At 44.5% G+C, this 22392-nt stretch overlaps 2 protein-coding genes across 2 annotated transcripts; both read left to right on the forward strand.

The window, feature by feature from the left end:
* Positions 1 to 360: 360 nt before the first annotated feature.
* On the forward strand, positions 361 to 14854 carry LOC110496446 (adseverin). The gene is made up of 16 exons (XM_036953028.1): positions 361 to 702; positions 3418 to 3572; positions 4213 to 4374; positions 5004 to 5153; positions 5382 to 5474; positions 5563 to 5695; positions 5820 to 5908; positions 8807 to 9022; positions 9277 to 9398; positions 9511 to 9601; positions 10839 to 11009; positions 11268 to 11445; positions 11976 to 12097; positions 12197 to 12274; positions 12371 to 12431; positions 14287 to 14854. The coding sequence occupies exons 1-16, from the start codon at positions 510 to 512 to the stop codon at positions 14454 to 14456; spliced, it is 2184 nt and encodes a 727-aa protein (XP_036808923.1). The 5' UTR covers positions 361 to 509; the 3' UTR covers positions 14457 to 14854.
* Positions 14855 to 15971: 1117 nt separating this feature from the next.
* Positions 15972 to 19665, forward strand: LOC110496447 (ADP-ribosylation factor-like protein 4A). Its single transcript, XM_021572363.2, has 2 exons — positions 15972 to 16158; positions 16964 to 19665. Exon 2 carries the CDS (start codon positions 17086 to 17088, stop codon positions 17695 to 17697), a length of 612 nt encoding a protein of 203 aa, XP_021428038.1. The 5' UTR covers positions 15972 to 16158; positions 16964 to 17085; the 3' UTR covers positions 17698 to 19665.
* The last annotated feature ends 2727 nt before the right edge of the window (positions 19666 to 22392 follow it).

Genomic DNA, 22392 nt, shown 5'->3' on the forward strand with positions numbered 1-22392 from the left:
GCTGAGCACTGTAGAAACTGCAAGATAAACATCTCTGTTGACCTGATCTGAATGCAAGTTATTTGAAGCCTAATATTATGATGTAATAAAGTTATTATAGCAGAACCTTTACTCTGAGCGCTTTTCCAAGGGCATATTGGAAATATTGAGCATGGATAAGGACAGTAATATGTAGGTGTAATGAAAAGATGTGTGTGTGTGTGTGTGTGTGTGTGTGTGTGTGTGTGTGTGTGTGTGTGTGTGTGTGTGTGTGTGTGTGTGTGTGTGTGTGTGTGTGTGCGCACGAATTGTGTGTGTACTTTGGCCGCTTCTAAGACACACCCACCCTGTCTCAGCCTCAACCTCAGCCTTAGAGCCCTGCACACTGCTGCTATTGACTCACTCCTCCCCTGGACCAGACAGAGAACAGAGCAGCAGTCTGTGCCTTGCTCTCACCTCATACTCTTCTCACCACACCAGGGATACACATCCAGCCGCCGCCCGTCTGCCACCAGACAACCAGAGGAACCATGGTGCTCTACCACAGGGAGTTTGACAAGGCAGGCAGGGCAGCCGGTCTCCAGATATGGAGGATAGAGAAGATTGAGCTGGTCCCTGTGCCTGAGAACCTGCATGGGAGCTTCTATGTTGGGGACGCGTACGTGGTCCTCCACACCATCAAACAGCGGGATAGCTGCTTCTACGACCTGCACTTCTGGCTGGGTGAGTCGGAGTGAATGAGCGAGTGTGTTTCCTCAGGCTCTTCCACACAACATGTCACACGCTGGATGATTTGTTTACTGACGGAGGGTTATGGATCCTTGGAGATCAACGTGAATACATGTGGGGAGAGCATCATAGACGTTCACGTTTTATATCTACAGGCTGGAATCCATGGCATAATATTCTCAGAACCTTCTCATTAACATTAATAAATACATTGGCAATAGCTAAAATAACTTAGCATCAAAGGACATAATATACCAACAGTGTTATAACACATTCCCTTCATCATAGGATCATATCTGAGTAGATGTATTCATATAAGAGAAGAACAGGCTGTACATTACAAGACAGAACAAGATAGATGGTTTGGCTTGACACCACAAATGCAGATATGAGATGCTGATAATGTTGAGAAAGATAGTTGAGTCGTAACCGGCCGCGACCGGGAGGTCCGTAGGGCGACGCACAATTGGCCTAGCGTCGCCCGGGTTAGGGAGGGTTTGGCCGGTAGGGAAATCCTTGTCTCATCGCGCACCAGCAACTCCTGTGGCGGGCCGGGCGCAGTGTGCCCCAACCAAGGTTGCCAGGTGCACGGTGTTTCCTCCGACACATTGGTGCGGCTGGCTTCCGGGTTGGATGGCGCTGTGTTAAGAAGCAGTGCGGCTTGGTTGGGTCATGTATCAGAGGAAACATGACTTTCAACCGTCTCTCCCGTGCCCGTACGGGAGTTGTAGCGATGAGACAAGATAGTAGCTACTAAACATTTGGATACCACGAAATTGGGGAGAAAAAGGGGTAAAATAAAAAATTTAAAAACTAAAAAAACACAAAAAAAAAGATAGTTGAGAAATGGATTAAATAATCATTATTATTTGGCATTGCTGGCCTGCACCTCCCCTGAAAGACCCCATGTCAACCTAACAGTAGAATGCCTCTGCTCTTTGTGGATGATCGTGTGTGAGCAGCGATGGAACAGAAGGATTTTGGGCACTGGACAGCCAGTCTTACGTATAGGCCTCAAGGCCTTTGTCAGAGCCCGGGTCTAAATGCCATGCGATGTTTGAAAAATACAAAATGTCAATAGCTGGGTAGCTAGTTGGGCACATTTTGTACTAGCCCTGTCTGAAAAGTACTGGCAATGGGTTAATGGGCTAGCTTAATTTCCATCCCTGTGTGTGAGTGACGTTTCGTAACGTTTCACAACTGTGAGGTCTCGAGGTGCTGTTTTCTTAGTGTACAGAGAAGTAAAGCAGAAGCAAGCCAGCCGATCTTGTCATCAGCTGAGCTGAATACAGGTTTTTTTTGCCTGAAGTAAAAAATGAAAGTGACTATCTGGGTGGGGTGATTGACGATCATGAATCTTCCTGGATAAGATATGGTCATTCTCAGCAGTGGTCGTAAACTATATCAGTCCTCGTTCCACACCTAATCTGGGAAAACGATCACGCCTTTTCATTAACCTTTGAGTAACTTCTCTGTTCAGCTGCCTCAGAGTACACCCATTGTACCTGAAAGTACTGTTCGTTTTGTGGTGGGATGACTGAACCATGCAAGTCAAGGCTACTGATCTGTAACTCCAGCTTCCTTCCTTGACACATAATCATATATTTTTATGTCTCTCTCTCTCTCCCACACCCTCTCTCTCTCTCTCTCTCTCCCACCTTCTCTCTCTTCCACCCTTCCTCTTTCCTCTCCTCCTTCACCCCCCCCCCCCATCATTAATCATTAACCACTAAACACACTAATGGACCCCCAAAGGGTTTCTTTCACACTATGCTTTCTTCCCTCAGTTCCTTCATTCAGTCACTCACTAAATTAGAATGGCAACATGTCATAGACTGCTAGCTAATGTCTAACTATGTTAGTCACACCAAAATAGTAGGTATGACTTGGACTGTTTACCTACCTCATCAGCAGGCCTACAAGGTACCACTGACAGGGTTCCAGCTCCTCAAATCAAATCCAATTGCATTGGTCACATACACATGGTTAGCAGATGTTATTGCGACTGTAGCGAAATGCTTGTGCCTTTATTTCCGACAGTGCAGCAATATCTAACACTGTATTCTCACAATTCCACAACAACTACCTAATAAAAACATATACATATAAATATATGGATGAGCAATGACAGAGCGGCATAGGAAAGATGCAATAGATGGTATAAAATATAGTATAAACATATGAGATGACTAATGCAAGATATGTAAACATTATTGAAGTGGCATTATGAAAGTGACTAGTGATCCATTTATTCAAGTGGCCAATGATTTCAAGTCTGTACCCAGGCAGCAGCATCTCTGTGTTAGGGATGGCTGTTTAACAGTCTGAAGGCCTTGAGATAGGTGTCGAACCACTGTTGTGTTGTGCAGCAGCAGCAGTTACCCAGAAATGTACAATGGCAACACGCAAGGCTGTTAGATTCTGTTTGAGAGTGAAAATATGAAAACCGCATCACCAGTGTGATTATTATTGCCAAGCTATCTATCTGCAAGGGTGACAAAAAAGATGTGAACAAACAGGCCCACGCCACACAGTGTGAAAATAAAGCATACTATGGACATCACAGTGATAACATTAGCTAGGCAGTTTGACTCATAAGAATGAACATTGTGCTTAAGTTCCTTTGTCTAAACTTGAATACTCTCTCATTTCATGCTAACATTTATCACATTGTATTTAAGTACTGTACCACTCATGTTCTCTCCTTAGGTAAGGAGTGCAGCCAGGACGAGAGCACGGCGGCGGCCATCTTTACTGTTCAGCTGGATGATTTCCTAGGAGGGAAGCCTGTCCAGTACCGAGAACTGCAGGGGTTCGAGTCCACCGCCTTCACACGCTACTTCAAGGGAGGCATCACATATAAAGTACAATATTGTCTTACTGATGCATTTTATTTCAGTTTATTTCACTAATATTATATTTGTTCCTGTATCTGTCTTACTGCTATTTACTACTAGAAGATATGATGTTATATTGAACCAAAAAGCACCCTTATTTTTAGCAGTGAACATTCATTCCATTTGCCACATTTCAGACCCTGGGCATCATACTCTGGAGGTCTGCTATTAAATAAACACTTGTTGTAATGTTTTGTTTGGTCCTGACCATGGGCAGCAACACTGACTCATGGGATGGTAAAGGAACCTGGTGTGCAGATGAAAAGGAAAAACAGTCATGCCTGATCCTCACATTGTTTGTTTTTCTTGGTTCTGAACCTTTCTTAATTTTCCTTAATATTGCCCAATCACTAGAAGGAACAACTTGACATTCTAACCTTGTTCAACCTCACAGGCTCATAGGCTCTGACGTTGCCATTTATATGTTGTTTCAGGGATGTTTGTGTTGGGTACTATGTAACTGTGTATCTTGTTTTGTATGTGATGTATGCTATGTACATCTACATCTTGCATTGCTTTTAAACTGAGCAAGACAAATTCCCTCTTGAAGTATTCAATTTTATCTTGATCTACTCCATTTTTTCTATTCTATCCTGTTCTATTTTAGGCTGGAGGCGTGGCCTCTGGGTTCCATCACGTGGTCACCAACGACCTGTCAGCTCTGAGACTATTCCATATCAAAGGTCGCCGCGTCGTCAGGGCAACTGAGGTCACCCTCAACTGGTCCAGCTTCAACACAGGGGACTGCTTCATCGTGGACCTTGGAGCAGTAAGTTTTGATTGATTGATTGATTAATTGATCTACTGATTGACTAATTGACTCACGATGGACCGACAGATCAGTAGATTGTACTTTAGCCTCCCTTTATGTGAGAGTATACCATATAGATATAGAACATGTATCAATGATATAGTGTCTATGTTGGGAACACTGCCTCTGCCACTTGTATGGCACAGATGGTAGTGCACTCAGTCACCCTGTAACAACAGTTAATTTGTTTGACTGTCACCTTCCTGAGAAAACAGACACATTGTCCAGTCAAACTTCAAATTCTGTTGAAAGTCAAATATTAACTGTTTGGCTTGAGTTCTTCTTAAATATGTAGGCCTACGGTATGTTGACTTGAGGTGGGTTTATGTATCAGATAATTTGATATACAAGGTGTCCTAATGTTTACCAAACTAAATCCAAAAGCTGTACTGTTCTCTTATTTTAATATTGCCTGAAATCAGGATGTATTGCCACATAACAGTGACCCACACATGAACCTGGGTCATCTGCTTGCCCCAGCATAGTGTTAGTTATCCCTCGAAGCTAAACGCCTGTATGCACCTGGAACTTTATAAAGTGAGCAACAACCTTCTTTCAAATGAACCGTACCTGTTACCTATCTATAGGTTATTTACCAGTGGTGCGGTTCAGAGTGCAACAAATTTGAGCGCCTGAAGGCAGCACAGGTGGCTGCCAGTATCCGGGACAATGAGAGGAATGGCCGAGCAAAGCTGGTTGTCGTGGAAGAGTGGAGCGAGCCGCCTGAGTTAACTGAGGTGACAGATGCTAATTCAATATGTATTTTTACAATATTGAACTTTCATTCCCTAGTCTAAAATTTGCACTCTTGAATGGACATTACTCTTGAATTACTGCAGGCACTTAACTGTATGACAGTTAAATAATCCAGTTCTGTACACTATCATTTTGCTATCTCCATTAACACAAGTCAATATTATCTTGGTCTTTTTTGTCTTTGTGTTTTTACCGGTCAACTTTAACAGGTACTTGGCAACAAGCCAGATCTACCAGAAGGTGATGACAATGACGATATGATGGCAGATATCTCCAACAGGAAGATGGCCAAACTCTACATGGTACGGTACATAATCTATACACACTCTAACACACACACACACACACACCCCTTCACACACACACTCATCTTGCTGTTGTTCCTTTCAGGTATCTGATGCGTCCGGAGAAATGCAGGTGACCCTGGTCTCAGAGGAGAACCCGTTCTCTCAGAGCCATCTGCTGTCTGACGAGTGCTTCATCCTGGACCACGAGAAGAGCAAGATGATCTTTGTCTGGAAAGGTACGTATTTAAACTGCTACATATGCTTATCTTGGCCATCTAAATTCATCCCCTCATCCTTTAGTACCTCCCATCTTTTTTGTACCTCTTCTTCTGCATGAATCTTCCATCATCACCCATAAAGGCCGTAACGCCAACCCCAGCGAGAGGAAGACTGCCATGAAGACTGCTGAGGGCTTCATCAAGCAGATGGGCTACCCAGCTAACACACAGGTTCATGCTCGTTATCATCCATATAGCGTCAGTCATAATTGCTTTGGTTGGATCTTTTGATTGGATCAACTCGTGACTCAAATATCAGTCTATGTCATTTCATGACCTGCTAAACTGATCAAATCAAACTTCATTTGTCACATGCACCGAATTCAACAAGTCTAGACCTTACCGTGAAATGCTTACATACAAGCCCTTAACCAACAGTGCAGTGCAGAAAATATTTACCAAATTAACTCAAGTAAATAATAACTTGTACATGTAGGTAGAAGTGAAGTGGCTATGCATAGATAATAAACAGCGAGTAGCAGCAGTGTACAAAACAAATGGGGGTGGGGCAGTTCTCTGTCCACACTGCCAGTTCTCTGACCTCCTCCCTATAGGCTGTCTCATTGTTGTCGGTGATCAGGCCTACCGTTGTTGTGTCAACAGCAAACTTAATGATGGTGTTGTAGTCGTGTTTGGCCACACAGTCGTGGGTGACCAGGGAGTACAGGAAAGGACTAAGTACACACCCCTGAGGGGCCCCAGTGTTGAGGACCAGCATGGCAGACGTGTTGTTGTCTACCCTAACCACCTGGGGGCGGCCCGTCAGGAAGTCCAGGGTCCAGTTGCAGAGGGAAGTGTTTAGTCCCTGGGTCCTTAGCTTAGTGATGAGCTTCGTGGGCACTTTGGTGTTGAACGCTGAGCTGTAGTCAGGTGTTCCTTTTGTCCAGGTGGGAAAGGGCAATGTGGAGTGCGAGTGAGATTGCGTCATCTGTGGATCTGTTGGGGCGGTATGCGAATTGGAATGGGTCTAGGGTATCCAGGAGGATGCTGTTGATGTGAGCCGTGACCAGCCTTTCAAAGCACTTCATGGCTACCGACGTGAGTGCCAAAGGGCGGTAATCATTTGGGCCGGTTACCTTCGCTTCACAGGAACTATGGTGGTCTACTTGAAACATGTAGGTATTACAGACTCAGTCAGAGGTTGAAAATGTCAGTGAAGACACTTGCTAGTTGGTCCGCGCATGCTTTGAGTACACGTTCTGGAAGTCCATCTGACCCTGCGGCTTTGTGAATGTTGACCTGTATAAAGGTCTTGCTCACATCGGCTACCGAGAGCGTTATCACATAGACATCCAGAACAGCTGGTGCTCTCGATCATGCTTCAGTGTTGCTTGCCTCGAAGCGAGCATAAAAGCATTTAGCTCGTCTGGTAGGCTTGCGTCACTGGGCAGCTCACGTCTGTGTTTCCCTTTGCAGTCCATAATTGTTTTCAAGCCCTGCCACATCCGATGAGAGTCAAAGCCGGTGTAGTAGGATTCAATCTTAATCATGTATTGACGCTTTGCTTGTTTGATGGTTCGTCTGAGGGCATAGTGGGATTAGTGTCATGCTACTTGAAAGCGGGAGCTTTAGCCTTTAGCTCAATGCGGATGTTGCCTGTAATCCATGGCTTCTTGTTGGAATGTGTACGTACAGTCACTGTGGGGATGACGTCGTCAATGCACTTATTGATGAAGCCGATGACTGAGGTGGTATACTCCTCAATGCCATTGGATGAATCCCGGAACATATTCCAGTCTGGGCTAGCAAAACAGTCTTGTAGCGTAGCATCTGCGTCATCTGACCACTTCCGTATTAAGCGAGTCACTGGTACTTCCTGCTTTAGTTTTTGCTTGTAAGCAGGAATCAGGAGGATAGAATTATGGTCAGATTTACCAAATGGAAGGCGGGTTAGAGCTTTGTATGCATCTCTGTATATGGAGTAAAGGTGGTCTAGAGTTTTTTCCCCTCTGGTTGCACATGTGACATGCTGGTAAATATTTGGTAAAACTGATGTAAGTTTTCCTGCATTAAAGTCCCCGGCCACTAGGAGCGCCGCTTCTGGGTGATTATTTTCTTGTTTGCTTGTGGCCTTATAGAGTTAGTTGAGTGTGGTGTTAGTGCCAGCTTCTTCTGTGGTGGCAAATAGACAGCTGCAAATAATATAGATTAGAATTATTTTGGTGGATAGTGTGGTCTACAGTATAAGGTACTCTACCTCAGGCGCGCAATACCTTGAGACTTCTTTAATATTAGACATCGTGCACCAGCTGTTATTGACAAAAAGACACACACCCCCACCCCTCGTCTTATCAGACCTAGCTTCTCTGTTCAGCAGGTGAATGGAAAATCCCGCCAGCTCCATATTATCCGTGTTGACATTCAGGAACGACTCGGTGAAACATAAGTTATTACAGTTCTTAATGTCCCGTTGGTAGGATAATCGTAGGTCATCAATTTTATTTTCCAATTATTGTATCAGGATAAGGTAAGACCCAGATGCAGACCGTGTCAAAGTAACAATGTTGATTACAGCAACAGGGGCAAAGGTACAGGAAGGCAGGCAGGCTCAGGGTCAGGTTAGGCAGAGGTCGGTAATCCAGAGACGGGCAAAGGTACAGGAAGGCAGGCAGGCTCAGGGTCAGGTCAGGCAGAGGTCGGTAATCCAGAGACGGGCAAAGGTACAGGATGGCAGGCTCAGGCTCAGGCTCAGGCGCAGGCTCAGGCGCAGGCTCAGGCGCAGGTTCAGGGGCAGGGGCAGGCAGAGTGGTCAGGCGGGCGGGCTCAGGGTCAGAACAGACAACGGTCAAAAACAGGAGGACGAGAAAAGACAGACTGGGGAAAAGCAGGAGCTGACACAAAACCGCTGGTTGACTTGACAAAGAAGACGAACTGGCACAGACAAACAGAGAACACCAGAATAAATACACAGGACATAATGGGGAAGATGGGCAAAAAATTACAAAATAGCACAATTGGTTAGGAACATGTAAAACGGCAGCCATCCTCTTCGGCGCCGTCTTAATCAGGACTGAAGGAGAGTTGATCTCCCAACCCTGACATTCATAGAAACAACTCCTCTATCTCCAGATCCAGGTACTTCCAGAGGGTGGGGAGACTCCCATCTTCAAGCATTTCTTCCAGGGCTGGAGGGATAAAAACCAGAGCGAAGGGTTTGGGAAGGTCTTTGTGACCGAGAGGATCGCAAAGATACGTCAGGTGGAGTTCGATGCCTCTAAACTCCATGAGTCCCAGGGCATGGCAGCCCATTATAACATGGTGGATGACGGCACAGGAGACACTCAGGTACAGAACCATGTGTTACTGCCACAAGACTGTTAGCCCGCTGAGCTAAGGTCTAAGCAATAGATCAGGGAGCTAACACAGGCCTTCAGGTATCAGGCAAGGTTCCTCATTACGCAAGCATTACGAGCAGTGAATAAGGAAATGTGCTAATCTAAAAATTAGTCAGGTGTTTTATTCAACTGACAATTCCAATCACATGGATTGTAAACAATTGATAGTAGAATAGCAAGCCAGATGCATGTTTCATGTTCCAGATCTTCAGAGTGGAGAGCAGTGGTCGAGTCCCAATCGACCCAAAGACCTATGGCCAGTTCTATGGAGGAGACTGTTACATCATCCTCTATACATATAAGAGAGGACAGATAATCTACACCTGGTGAGTCTGGTAGACCTGTGCTCATATATTCAATTAGATTGATTGGTTGATTGGTTGGTTGCATGGATTGATTGATTAATTAATTGATTGATCCCTATACTTCCTGTGGCAGGCAGGGGGCTAGCAGCACTCTAGATGAGCTCACAGCTTCTGCCTTCCTAACTGTGGAGCTCGATCGCTCTCTGGGTGGGAATGCAGTTCAGGTAAGTCTAACCTAAATTAAGTTGAGGATCTCTTATTGTCCAATGTCCACAGATGTCCAGTGGATGTGCTTTATCCCAAACCCTCCGAAAGACACACACACTACTGCTCAGTGGAAATGTGTAAAAGCTGTAGAAAGTTTTAAACCTTTTTTTTTAGATCACAGTTGTAAAGTGTGATACTAGTGGTTTTTCTCTCCAGCCCATAGTGTATTAAATTCCCTAATTTGATTGTTTCATCAGGGTTTACTCCATGCCTACGGTGCATGATGAAATCTTTTTTCTGGTTGCTAAGTTGGTATCTCATTATCTGATTCAATGTTTTATGATAAACTGTTAGCTCAGGGTGCCGCTGGGAGATTCTCAATTGGTTTTACTAACTCCTCCATCCTCTCCTCATCTCTTTTTTTTAAAAAGGTCAAAGGTAATCAAGGAGAAGAAACGTGGAAACAAATGCGCTTATATGAAATGAGAATCTCCTTCTCCACTCGTGCCTCATCAGGCAAATCGAGAGCTTGGGACTAAAAGGTTCAATGTGGAAAAAGATGATTCTAAGATAATTAAAGTTCTGATCCCTCAATGGTTTGAATGGTGTCCGCGATGTTTCTTGTATTCTTTTGAAATTAACAACATGATTTGGGGTATTTAGAGTACTATATAGGTAGAGAACATTGAACAGAACAAGGCTATGTCAATAACAACATTTAGACAAAAATGCAGATACAATCTTATAGTCCCAAACTCTCGAAATACGTTTACAGGGGTGGAATACCCAAATAAATGTGTAAAGTGATGAAAACAAATGGATCTAGTTGTGGCAGACAGTTTATAGATAAGTAGAGTATAGTTTTGTGTACATGTTTTTCTCCTTCGAAAAAAAACATCTGATTCAAAGTGGGTGTGGCGGATTATAAAACCCTTCTGTGCTACCTGCCGCGAGGACACTCTTGTGCATCCGCTGCCGAAGGAGGCCATCGAAGAGGGAGCACTCCTTTGTTCGCCTACTAACGAATTGACACTTTCCTCAACCACTTGGCAACTTATCGGTTTCTGGGTCACAGAGGATAGATAACGGTATTTTACCCAAATGACAATCTTCCACTGTGTTTTCTGTGTTATAGTGCCCCCTAGTGGTTGTCTACAGCATAGTTTTCTACCTGGCCCTCCAGCTATGGCTTTGCTATCCATGAGCTCCTGTACCAAATTTGATATGCGTTAATACTCTCTTTTGGTTTCCTAGGTGAGAGTATCCCAAGGAAAAGAGCCTGCCCATCTCCTAAGTCTGTTCAAAGCCAAACCCCTCATCGTGTATAAGAGTGGTACCTCACGCATCGGAGGCCAGGCACCTGCGGCCCCCACACGCCTGTTTCAGGTCCGACGTAACCTGGGCACAATCACACGCATCGCAGAGGTAAGGATATTCTCTCACACAGACACACACCTATGGTTGTTTGATTGGCAGAGATGCAAGGTAAACACACATAAATGCAGTTTTCACACTATATTGTGAATAGGCACTGATTATTGCTAAATTTGAGTTTTTTTGCATTGGCATTTTCGATGCTCATTTGTCATTTCCTATCATCTAGACTGAAGGTCAGCATTTGCTCACCACTAGATCCCAGTTGCATTGTCTGTTGTGTGTGTGTGTGTGTGTGTGTTGTGGCAGGTGGATGCGGAGGCTAGCAGCCTGAACTCTAACGACGCATACCTGCTGAAGCTGCCCTCGGGGGGGAGCTACCTGTGGGTGGGTAAGGGCGCCAGCGAGGACGAAGAGCGGGGGGCCCAGTACCTGAGTCAGGTGCTGAAGTGTCAGACGCAACGCATCGTAGAGGGACAGGAACCAGGTGAGAATATCATACAGATTCCTTGGCCTGGTCTCATGTTCATAAAACGTCTCAGGGGAGGAGTGCTAATGTAGTATTAGTTTTCCTTTTTAGTTCATAATGAATAAGAATATATGGACGGGTTCTTGATATTAGATCAGAAGTTCTACTCCGAGAAGCTTTATGAGGGGCAGTAGCCTAGTGGTTAGAGCGTTGGACTAGTAACTGGAAGGTTGCTCGATCGAATCCCCGAGCTGACAAGTTAAATATCTGTTGTTCTGCCCCTGAACAAGGCCTTTAACTCACTGTTCCTAGGCCGTCATTGAAAATAAGAGTTTTGTTCTTAGCTGACTTGCCTGGTTAAATAAAGGTAAAATAAAATAAAAATGAGATGTGATGTGGTGTAGTACTCAGGAAAGTCACCAGGGGGAACACTGACACAAGGAAAGTCTTCAGACAGATTGACAAGTTTGAGGTTTTTAGTCCTAAAATGTATATCACAAGTTCAAGATGCAAAGAAACCCAAGCAGATTTGTTTTGTTTGGTTGTAGCGGACCTCTGGGCAGCGTTAGGGGGGAAGAAGGACTACCAGACATCAGAGAGACTGGCGAGTAAGAGCCTCACTCAACAACCTCGCCTGTTCGCCTGCTCCAACAAGACTGGCAGGTTCATCGTGAGTACCACACACTCTCACTCTCTCACTCTCACTCTCTCACTCTCTCACACACACACACTCACACTCAAATAGATAGATGACAAAAACTGCTTTCAGATTGAGGAGGTTCCAGGAGAGTTCAGTCAGGAGGATCTAGCAGAGGATGACGTGATGCTGTTGGACGTCTGGGATCAGGTATGGAGCTTGTTACATATCCTCAAATGACAGTTTTCAGCCCATTTCCAACTCTATGGAGGTTGAACTACATTGATGGGTTTTTTTTTGCGATAGGTGTTTATCTGGATTGGCAAAGATGCCAATGAAGTTGAGAGAACTGAATCTGTAAAATCAGGTGAGTTTTGGTCTTTGCCTTGTGTGTGTGTATATAGGGTAATTTATTTTTTGTAGTACGTTTAATATATAGTTTACTATAATACATATGTATAATATATGTGTGTGTGTGTGTATGTGTGTGTATGTATATATATATATATATATATATATATATATATATATATATATATATATATATATATATATATATATACACACTGCTCAAAAAAAATAAAGGGAACACTTAAACAACACAATGTAACTCCAAGTCAATCACACTTCTGTGAAATCAAACTGTCCACTTAGGAAGCAACACTGATTGACAATACATTTCACATGCTGTTGTGCAAATGGAATAGACAACAGGTGGAAATTATAGGCAATTAGCAAGACACCCCCAACAAAGGAGTGGTTCTGCAGGTGGGGACCACAGACCACTTCTCAGTTCCTATGCTTCCTGGCTGATGTTTTGTTCATTTTGAATGCTGGCAGTGCTTTCACTCTAGTAGTAGCATAAGACGGAGTCTTCAACCCACACAAGTGGCTCAGGTAGTGCAGCTCATCCAGGATGGCACATCAATGCGAGCTGTGGCAAGAAGGTTTGCTATGTCTGTCAGCGTAGTGTCCAGAGCATGGAGGCGCTACCAGGAGACAGGCCAGTACATCAGGAGACGTGGAGGAGGCCGTAGGAGGGCAACAACCCAGCAGCAGGACCGCTACCTCCGCCTTTGTGCAAGGAGGAGCACTGCCAGAGCCCTGCAAAATGACCTCCAGCAGGCCACAAATGTGCATGTGTCTGCTCAAACGGTCAGAAACAGACTCCATGAGGGTGGTATGAGGGCCCGATGTCCACAGGTGGGGGTTGTGCTTACAGCCCAACACTGTGCAGGACGTTTGGCATTTGCCAGAGAACACCAAGGTTGGAAAATTTGCCACTGGTGCCCTGTGCTCTTCACAGATGAAAGCAGGTTCACACTGAGCACGTGACAGCGTCTGGAGATGCCGTGGAGAACCTTCTGCTGTCTGCAACATCCTCCAGCATGACCGGTTTGGCGGTGGGTCAGTCATGGTGTGGGGTGACATTTCTTTGGGGGGGACGCACAGCCCTCCATGTGCTTGCCAGAGGTAGCCTGACTGCCATTAGGTACCGAGATGAGATCCTCAGACCCCTTGTGAGACCATATGCTGGTGCGGTTGACCCTGGGTTCCTCCTAATGCCAGACAATGCTAGACCTCATGTGGCTGGAGTGTGTCAGCAGTTCCTGCAAGAGGAAGGCATTGATGCTATGGACTGGCCCGCCCGTTCCCCAGACCTGAATCCAATTGAGCACATCTGGGACATCATGTCTCACTCCATCCACCACAGACTGTCCAGGAGTTGGCGGATGCTTTAGTCCAGGTCTGGGAGGAGATCCCTCAGGAGACCATCCGCCACCTCATCAGGAGCATGCCCAGGCGTTGTAGGGAGGTCATAGAGGCACGTGGAGGCCACACACACTACTGAGCCTCATTTTGACTTGTTTTAAGGACATTACATCAAAGTTGGATCAGCCTGTAGTGTGGTTTTCCACTTTAATTTTGAGTGACTCCAAATATAGATCTCCATGGGTTGATAAATTTGATTTCCATTGATAATTTTTGTGTGATTTTGTTGTCAGCACATTCAACTATGTAAAGAAAAAAGTATTTAATAAGAATATTTCATTCATTCAGATCTAGGATGTGTTATTTTAGTGTTCCCTTTATTTTTTTGAGCAGTGTGTGTGTGTATGTGTGTGTGTGTGTATATATACCTTTAATATATAAGGCGTGTGAACACCCTCTTTTCTATGGTTTATCTCATTGATAACATCTATGTGCTCCCTTCCTTACAGCCAAGACATACATCGAGACGGATCCGGGCGGTCGGGATAAGAGGACCTCCATAGTGGTGGTGAAGCAGGGTCATGAGCCCCCCACCTTCACAGGGTGGTTCCTGGGGTGGGACGTGGCACGCTGGGACTCAGACACCATGGCCAGGACCATGAAGACACTGCAGATTTAGCATCAATGAATCCCAAAAGTTATAACACCATTATAACACAGTTTAGACAGTTCTAATAGTTATAACATTCACTCTGTATTCAGTAGAGGGTTTACAAATACTAGTGTGAAAGAAGGTTTAGCTTGCCCTTCAGGGACTAGTGTTAACCACAGATGAAGTGTACCGCTTGGACATCTGTGTTGTTTTTGTTCCAAAGACAAAAGACCAAAAAGTATATATGATATATAAGATATATGATGTTAATTTTAATGCGGATCTTTACATTTGGACAACGTCTGGAAATAAGTATTGCTATTTGCTCTATAAAAACAAAAATACCAATAAGACGTTTGTAATTTGTGTGTTGGCGAGTATGGAAGATTGAATGCTTTTGTCATTAAAAACTCTGATGGAAAATGCATAGCGCCTTCTGAGAGTTATTTGCATGAACTCACACAGAGAAAGAGAATTTCATAGTTGTTTTGTCCTCGAGTCTAACCTAGCCTCGAAAGCCGCCTGATCTCGCGAGCTTACATGAATGGTTCGCAAATCAGTCTAGTAATTACCAGGCTAAAAGTATAACCACGATGGATAATAAAATGAACTCAAGATGGGCTAATACATTATTAAAAATGTATTAGCTCCAGTGTCTTGTCTTCATCTCAAACCTTGGCCTCCTGTGTAGCCTGTAAAATTAACTTGTAATTCATATCCTACAATATTCGAGTACCTGAAAAAGTCATTTTGGTCACTTTAGAATATCAAAAGAAAGACCTAGGCTTTCCAATGAGAGACATAACTATCACTAGTAAATTGAGCATGCGATTGGGCACAGACATCAATTCAACGTTAATTCCACGTTGGTTCAACGTAATTTCATTGAAGTGGAAACAACGTCGATTCAATCAATGTGTGCCCAGTGTGTTTGCACTGCAATGTTATTTCAAATGTACATTTCCTACCATCACAATGTCTGGCGTCTTTCAGATCATACAATTGAAACTGTTGAGCGATCAGACCAGATCCGAGAGACCACCCAAGTCACTCAGTAAATGTGCTCTTGATGGTCCTCATCTTGGTAAAGAAAATCACCGTGCTTTGATCTTACATGATTGCTTTTTTCCTTTCTGATCTAATCATTTTTAAAAATCGGCCCTATTTGTATTTGAACATACACATTAAGGCAGGACACATCTTTTAAGAAGACCTAGATCTTCATATTCTTGACGTTTGTTGCAATCAATGAAACTTGAAACATTTCAATCACAAGCCACACAAGTGTAGCTTATAGATGAGTTCCAGATAAGACACACATTTTACACAGAAAACATATCAAGTACAAATACATCTAGAATATATAACACGCCCTTTTTATTGCAACCAGTACAATGTAATTTCAGAGTTCAATGACACCAAGTGACAGAAACAGGTGGCGCGTGGAGGTGTGTCGAGTGAGGACGACGACGACGACAGACACCGCTCATCACCAATCGGACAAGGTGAAAACGGAGCGCTCTGGGACTTCAACCAAACAGAGCTCTCGCTAGAAACATTCTGGGTTGAACCCGTGGTGCGGGAAGGGAGAGGGAGTCCATCCACGTTTATCGCTCAGTAGTCGTGTGGACCTGAAAGTGTGAGCAAGAGAGAGGAGGTCATAAACGATACCCTGTTGCAACGATTTCGCTTTCATGTTTTGGAAAGTCCATAGGCCTACATCACAAAGGTAGGTGTGCATTCTACAAACGATATAATTGTGTAGAGATTGGAGATTATGCGTAGAGATTACGTTTAGGACAATATGTGGAATGAATTAGATTATACTCAAACCATCGTCACCAATGTTTCATGACAGTTTGCATTGAATGTCTGCCTAGACCGCCTATTATTGAGTGCAAGATGATTGAATAACAAACTAGCAATAGCCTACTAACATATATAAGAGCATTCGATTCAGCGTTTTGTTTTTTCATAGCACATAACCCCTCTGTCTGCCTGTCAACCCATTCGTTTTGTCGTTAGTGGTAGAAGACTGATGTTGCCGCGCAACAGTTTCTTGATGGCCAGCCAGTCAATCTTCTGTAGCCTATTTAGATTATTCTCTCAATTTACGATTTGTCAGGCAACGAGCAGAATAATGTTATTCCTTGTGCCAACGGCAATGATCATCAACCCGAAGGCAGTTAAAGTCGGATTTTGTTGGGAGCACGCCGGCGTCCTTGTCATTCAATATCGATAGCCTACTGTCTCTGAATGAGAATTAACATATGAAATCCACCGAGCTCCGAGCGCTCCTCTAGACGCTACATGTGCAAATAGGCTCCTTTCACACCCCTCTGGTTTACCTCTCATTCATCTCATGGGCCGAAATATTAAAGATGTATAAGGAAGAGAGAGACCTATAGGCCTAGGTTTATATTCACTTACAGTGCATAGCCCCTCCAATTGTAAAGCAATAGACTGCTGTTCTTGTTGGTTGTTGAGTGCTTTTTACATCTGCTTAAATTGTATACTCTCTCTTTCATGTCTAGGTGAATGCTGCAGCACAGCCCCCTGGAAAAGGAATGAGCAAAGAAGTCTTGTGATTATTTGTTGAAGCAGCGGCGACACGCCTCTCCCCTGTCTGAGTCTCCCTCAAAGTGTGAGTAACACCATGGGGAATGGATTATCAGACCAGATCTTCCCCAGCCTTCCTTCCTTCCAGGCCCTCCATATTGTCATCCTGGGTCTGGACTGCGCTGGGAAGACCACTGTCCTCTATCGCCTTCGTTTCAATGAGTTTGTGAACACGGTCCCCACTAAGGGATTCAACACGGAGAAGATCAAAGTGTCCCTGAGCGCGGGCGGAAAGTCCTGGCGGAAGGCGGCGTTCCACTTCTGGGACGTGGGCGGTCAGGAGAAGCTCCGCCCCCTGTGGCGCTCATACACGCGGTGCGCCGACGGTATCGTGTTTGTGGTGGATTCCGTCGACACGGAGCGTCTGGAGGAGGCCAAGACGGAGCTCCATAAGATCACGAGGTTAGCAGAAAACCAGGGGGTGCCTGTTCTAGTGGTGGCCAACAAGCAGGACCTGAGGAACTCCCTGCCGCTTCACGAGATGGAGCGCTCTCTGGCGCTAGCAGAGCTGGGTAATGGAACGCCCTGGCACCTGCAGCCCACCTGCGCCATCATAGGGGAGGGGCTACAGGAAGGTCTCGAGAAGCTCCACACCATGATCATCAAAAGGAGGAAGACGCAGAAAGCTCAACAGAAGAAGAAGAGATGATCGGATTGGTCACACACACAACCGCCATCATGGCGGAGTTGGTGGAGTTACACAAGGACTTAATGTGAGATACCAATGGTGATGGACGGGGTGTTAACCTGTTAACCATGAGCTGGACATGTGGTGTTGACTAGTATGGTCTACCAATAATGCTAGGTGTGTCCTTATCAATACATTGACCAGGTGATGTGAAGCACTCAGTGATGGGTCAGCTGCTTGCCGGACTGCCTGCCTGCCTGCAAGTCTGTCTTGGCTCAGTTGTATGAGTCAAATGGAATGGGACTGAGTTTGTTCAGGGCTGTCCCGGGGTGTTGTCACTATGTCCTCGCGGGAACTGATGGAATAGATTTGTTTCACCATGTCATGGACTTTGGATGGTAACAGAACTGGCTGGCTCAGCAACACGGGACAGTAGACACTAATGTATTTTTTAAGTATTTCGTCATACCATGAGGCACACAAGAGTTCCCAGAGAGACAAAACAATCAAAACGTTGAAGTGTCAGAGAAGTCAAATGCACACTTGACTGTATGCTGTCTTTACTGTCAAGTGTTACAAGTGTATGTAGCCTATTGTTCAATCAGTTTGAAACATGAAAACACAATGAAATGATAGGTTTACTAAAGCTTTTGTTGACAAGGAGATTACATGTCGAAAACACAAAGAATGTTGCAGTAGGAGTCATGTTAGCGTGACCTCTGAAATGTTGTCTTACAATCAGTCAGTATTAGAAGCAGGGGCGCAACTTTCACTGGGGACGGGGGACATGTCCCCCCCCACAGTCTGAAATTGCATTTTTGAGAATGTTTAATCATTGGAATGTGATACAAAACGAGGCAACTGTGTGCTTTAGGACCATGCGGACGCCTCCGAGCAGTTGGGTAAACTGTTTGGAGTGTTTGTCCGACTGGATAAAATAAAATAAAAAATTTTGTTCCCCCCTCTTCTAAAACCAAAGTTGCGCCTCTGTATACAAGTTTAGAGAATAGTTCACAATAAGCTCAATGATGATGATTCACTGAGAAGAGAATACAGAGATGGACATTTTTAAACGTAAGTGTAACAACATTAGTGTTTCATCAGTGATAAATTATTAGGATCTACAGCAGTTAGGCTATTTAATGTTACGATCACTTGGGTGAAGTATGGTCAAGGTGGGGTATAAACTCAGTTCAACTCAGCACTATTGGTGTCAGTGTCCGTGGTTGTAGTTGTGTCTTGTGTAATTCTGTTGATTGTCAGGCTCAGGTGGCTAAGCAATCTCTGAATATTCCTTCCTGGCTTGGCTAGCGGTCTGATCTGGACCCTGTACATCAAAAGTGTCAGGCATCTGTCAGATCCAGGCCCCGAACCTGCCTAAGACTTTGGGTGCGTTCCAGAGTGTAGATCCAGCCCTACTTCACTATCTACCTAAGACTTTGGGTGCGTTCCAGATACACCTTTTCTGCTGTCAGATCCAGCCCTACCTTTTCTGCTGTCAGATCCAGCCCTACCTAAGACTTTAGGTGCGTTCCAGATACACTCATTCTATTCAGGTCCTTGCAGTTTATAGGATCCTTATATCATGTTGATGTGCTTCCTGAGATGTTAAATAGTTCTCCAAATGATGTAAAGATCTGATCATCTGAGACCTGTGCAGAGTTTGTTTACCTGGAACGCACCCATGGACTTCCATATTCCATAGGGACATTCAAGTAAATGCACTTTATTGGTCCGTTTTCTGACCTTGCGTCATCAGATTTTTGTATGACGTTTATTATGATACTTAAAAGAAGTCAAATATTGATATTGTTTCGAAGGAAGCGTTTAAAAAAAAAAGTTGTTACACTGTTACCACATTGGACAGTCAGTTATGTCCCCCTGTTTACTCTGTCTGTGTGTGAGGGGGGAGGGGTGATCATATGTATGTGTTTGTTTGTAGGAATTTGTTCAACTCGAATAAAGCAACAATTAAACGCAATAACATGACATCGCACAGTGGTTTTCTCCTCTCCCATGTCATAATTTCCTAGATAACGTTAGACATTGGGCAACAGTGTTATGAATATGATCTTCAGAGGAAGAATAATAATATTTAAGGTACATTTCTACCATAGCTTATCAGCAGTTCTATGGCATTTACACACTGCATTGGATTCTGGGGGAAAAAAATTGTAAATCACTGATATCTGCTCATGAAATAGGTTCCCGCCCTCCTGTCAGTGTAGAAACGGAGAATAACAAACTGGAGAGATGTGCTTTCATTACACAGTGTACTTTACTCTACTCACACACAGACACTTTATTTCACTTTTCACGGACCTGAATTCACTGGCTACTCCCCAAACCCCCGTAATTCACTGCCTACGCCCCAAACCCACTGAATTCTGCTGTGAAACTAATTCGGGTTCAACAGCTACTCTCACTGTTAGCTAGAAGTGAGGCTGGTGTTCTAATGAGGCTCATGAATATTCCTGTGAAACACTGAGGGAAAAGCATGATATGCATAATGTAACAGGGAACAGGGTCATACCAGTGGGATTTGGAGCTGGGCACAGAATTACAACTCTGATAGTGGTGCTGATCAGGTGGCCTTGGGATATAGGCTACCTCCATTACAGGACAAGCAGTATAACATGTTCACACCATTACCAGCTGTTGAAATGATGTATTACCTTGTTTATTATCTGAGGCTGGTTTCAGTGGTGTTGGGTTGTATCTGTTTGGAGAAGAGACAAGCGGTCACAGCCAGTTCTAGCCCAGGAAGACCCGCCCTCCTCAGAACAATAACAGATACTAACAGAGAGAGGGAGAGAGAAAGGAAGGAGAGAATCAGTCAGAGGAGATGACCCAGTAAGGAGTTATTTTTCTGGACTTGTTTCCCCTGTTAAGCCCTTTCCTGGTTGTTGGCTGGATGGAGGGGAATGCACAGTCATGTGAGGGGAGGGCACACACATGCGCACGCACACTGACACGTACACACACACGTACAAATGCACACACACACATGCGCACACAACCACGGACCACGAACCCCCCCCACACACACACACACACACAACGTGGTCACCCAGGTACCCAGGTCACCCAGGTATCTGATAGGGAGGGATAATGTGGTGAAACTGGCACACAGTTGATTGTTTCAGAGATAAATGAAATATGCAAAGATATTCTCTCTGCATATTCATGTCCTCTCTCTGCATGTGCACCTACAGCAAGCCTGGTCCTGCACCAAAAACGTCAAAGAGAATTTCAAATGTGTTTTCAAACATTTTAAGAATTAGTATTTTTTTATGAATGGAGGAGCAACATAGACATTGTTGTAACTAAATAAATAAACAGCAGAAAACAGAAATAATATGAATTTGACTTTGTAAAGCTTTGCGCTACTTTTTCAAACTACTCTTCGCTGTGCTGTAAACATTTGGATAAAACATTTCAATACTACACCTAACCAAGTGTTACTTTCCTACCACTTGGATATGACTGAATGATCGTCCAGGGTCCTGCCATGTAAACGGTGGCACACTGTTTCTGTGACATCCCTTCTCTGGGGCTAAATGGCTGCTTGCCCATTTCGATTTTTCCATCATAGTGACGTCAGACAGATGTGTGTGGCACCAGAGGTTAAGGCCAGGGGAAACACACACACACACACACACACACACACACACACACACACACACACACACACACACACACACACACACACACACACACACACACACACACACACACACACACACACACACACACACACACTCACACACTCACACACACACAGTTTAACAGAGTCACATTGGGGTGTAGGGTTCTGTCGATCCCATACCCTCCTATCATTCTCCCTCTCTTACTCCTTTCCTCCTTTCCTGTACCACTACAAGCCCTGCCTGGGCCCCTGCCCTCTGATCTTTTGATTTAAGTAACATGGTATTAGTGTGTTAAGGGGCTAAACACATGGACTCCAAGCACCTTCAAATTGAGCTTTGCGTAACTTAATTTGTCCTGTACAATTAAGCCAATGGAATTGTCCTTAAAGTGCAAACTGAGCGAAATCAAGTGCACCTGCTGACCAGCATCATGTGATTCCTCCCTGCCCTCAGAACTAGCTGATTCAGAAGCTGTATGTCAAACCACACCTTGTTCCAGTCCAACCCTGTTCAAGTCACACACCCTCGCTGTCCCACTCTCCCCACACCCTCCACTCCTCCTATGTGACACTGAACTAGGCCTGCTCTAGGGTCATAAAAGAGAAGCTCACAACCATAAATAATCACTGTGCACATGGTCATTACGGGTTTCCATGGAGGGATGTAGTGTGGAGCCAGATCTGGACATGTTTTCATCTACACCAGATGTTTCACTGTACCCTCTGCTCTCGCTGCTGTGACGTGACGCAGGGCAGTGCCCTAAATTATGAGAGCCAAGCTCACACGCTGATGGCATCTCTGTCCACCCTTTTCTTCCTCATTTAATTTCATGCCATTTGTATTTATTTAACCAGGATAGTCCACTTAGTCACAATTAGCACAATTATGTGAAAGTGAACACACTCAGCTCTGTATTGAGTTCATTTTGTGTAGTCCACTAAGAGGTTAGTCTGATCTGATGGCTTCCTGTGGTTGAGGAGAGGAGGTATTACCAGAACAAGCTCTATATTACTGCTTCTCTATCACTACTACCATTAATTTGAAGCCTGTCTGCCTCAGAGGTCTA

This window comes from Oncorhynchus mykiss, chromosome 18 (assembly GCF_013265735.2).
Source record: "Oncorhynchus mykiss isolate Arlee chromosome 18, USDA_OmykA_1.1, whole genome shotgun sequence".
NCBI classification, from domain to species: Eukaryota; Metazoa; Chordata; class Actinopteri; order Salmoniformes; family Salmonidae; genus Oncorhynchus; species Oncorhynchus mykiss.

Bases quoted from the DNA above. Each gene is read 5' to 3' on its own strand.
- LOC110496446 (XM_036953028.1), top strand. From the start codon at position 510: ATGGTGCTCTACCACAGGGAGTTTGACAAGGCAGGCAGGGCAGCCGGT. The intron at 4,375-5,003 runs GTAAGTTTTGAT...ACCTATCTATAG, and splicing joins TCATCGTGGACCTTGGAGCA to GTTATTTACCAGTGGTGCGG. The intron at 5,154-5,381 runs GTGACAGATGCT...CAACTTTAACAG, and splicing joins AGCCGCCTGAGTTAACTGAG to GTACTTGGCAACAAGCCAGA.
- LOC110496447 (XM_021572363.2), top strand. From the start codon at position 17,086: ATGGGGAATGGATTATCAGACCAGATCTTCCCCAGCCTTCCTTCCTTC.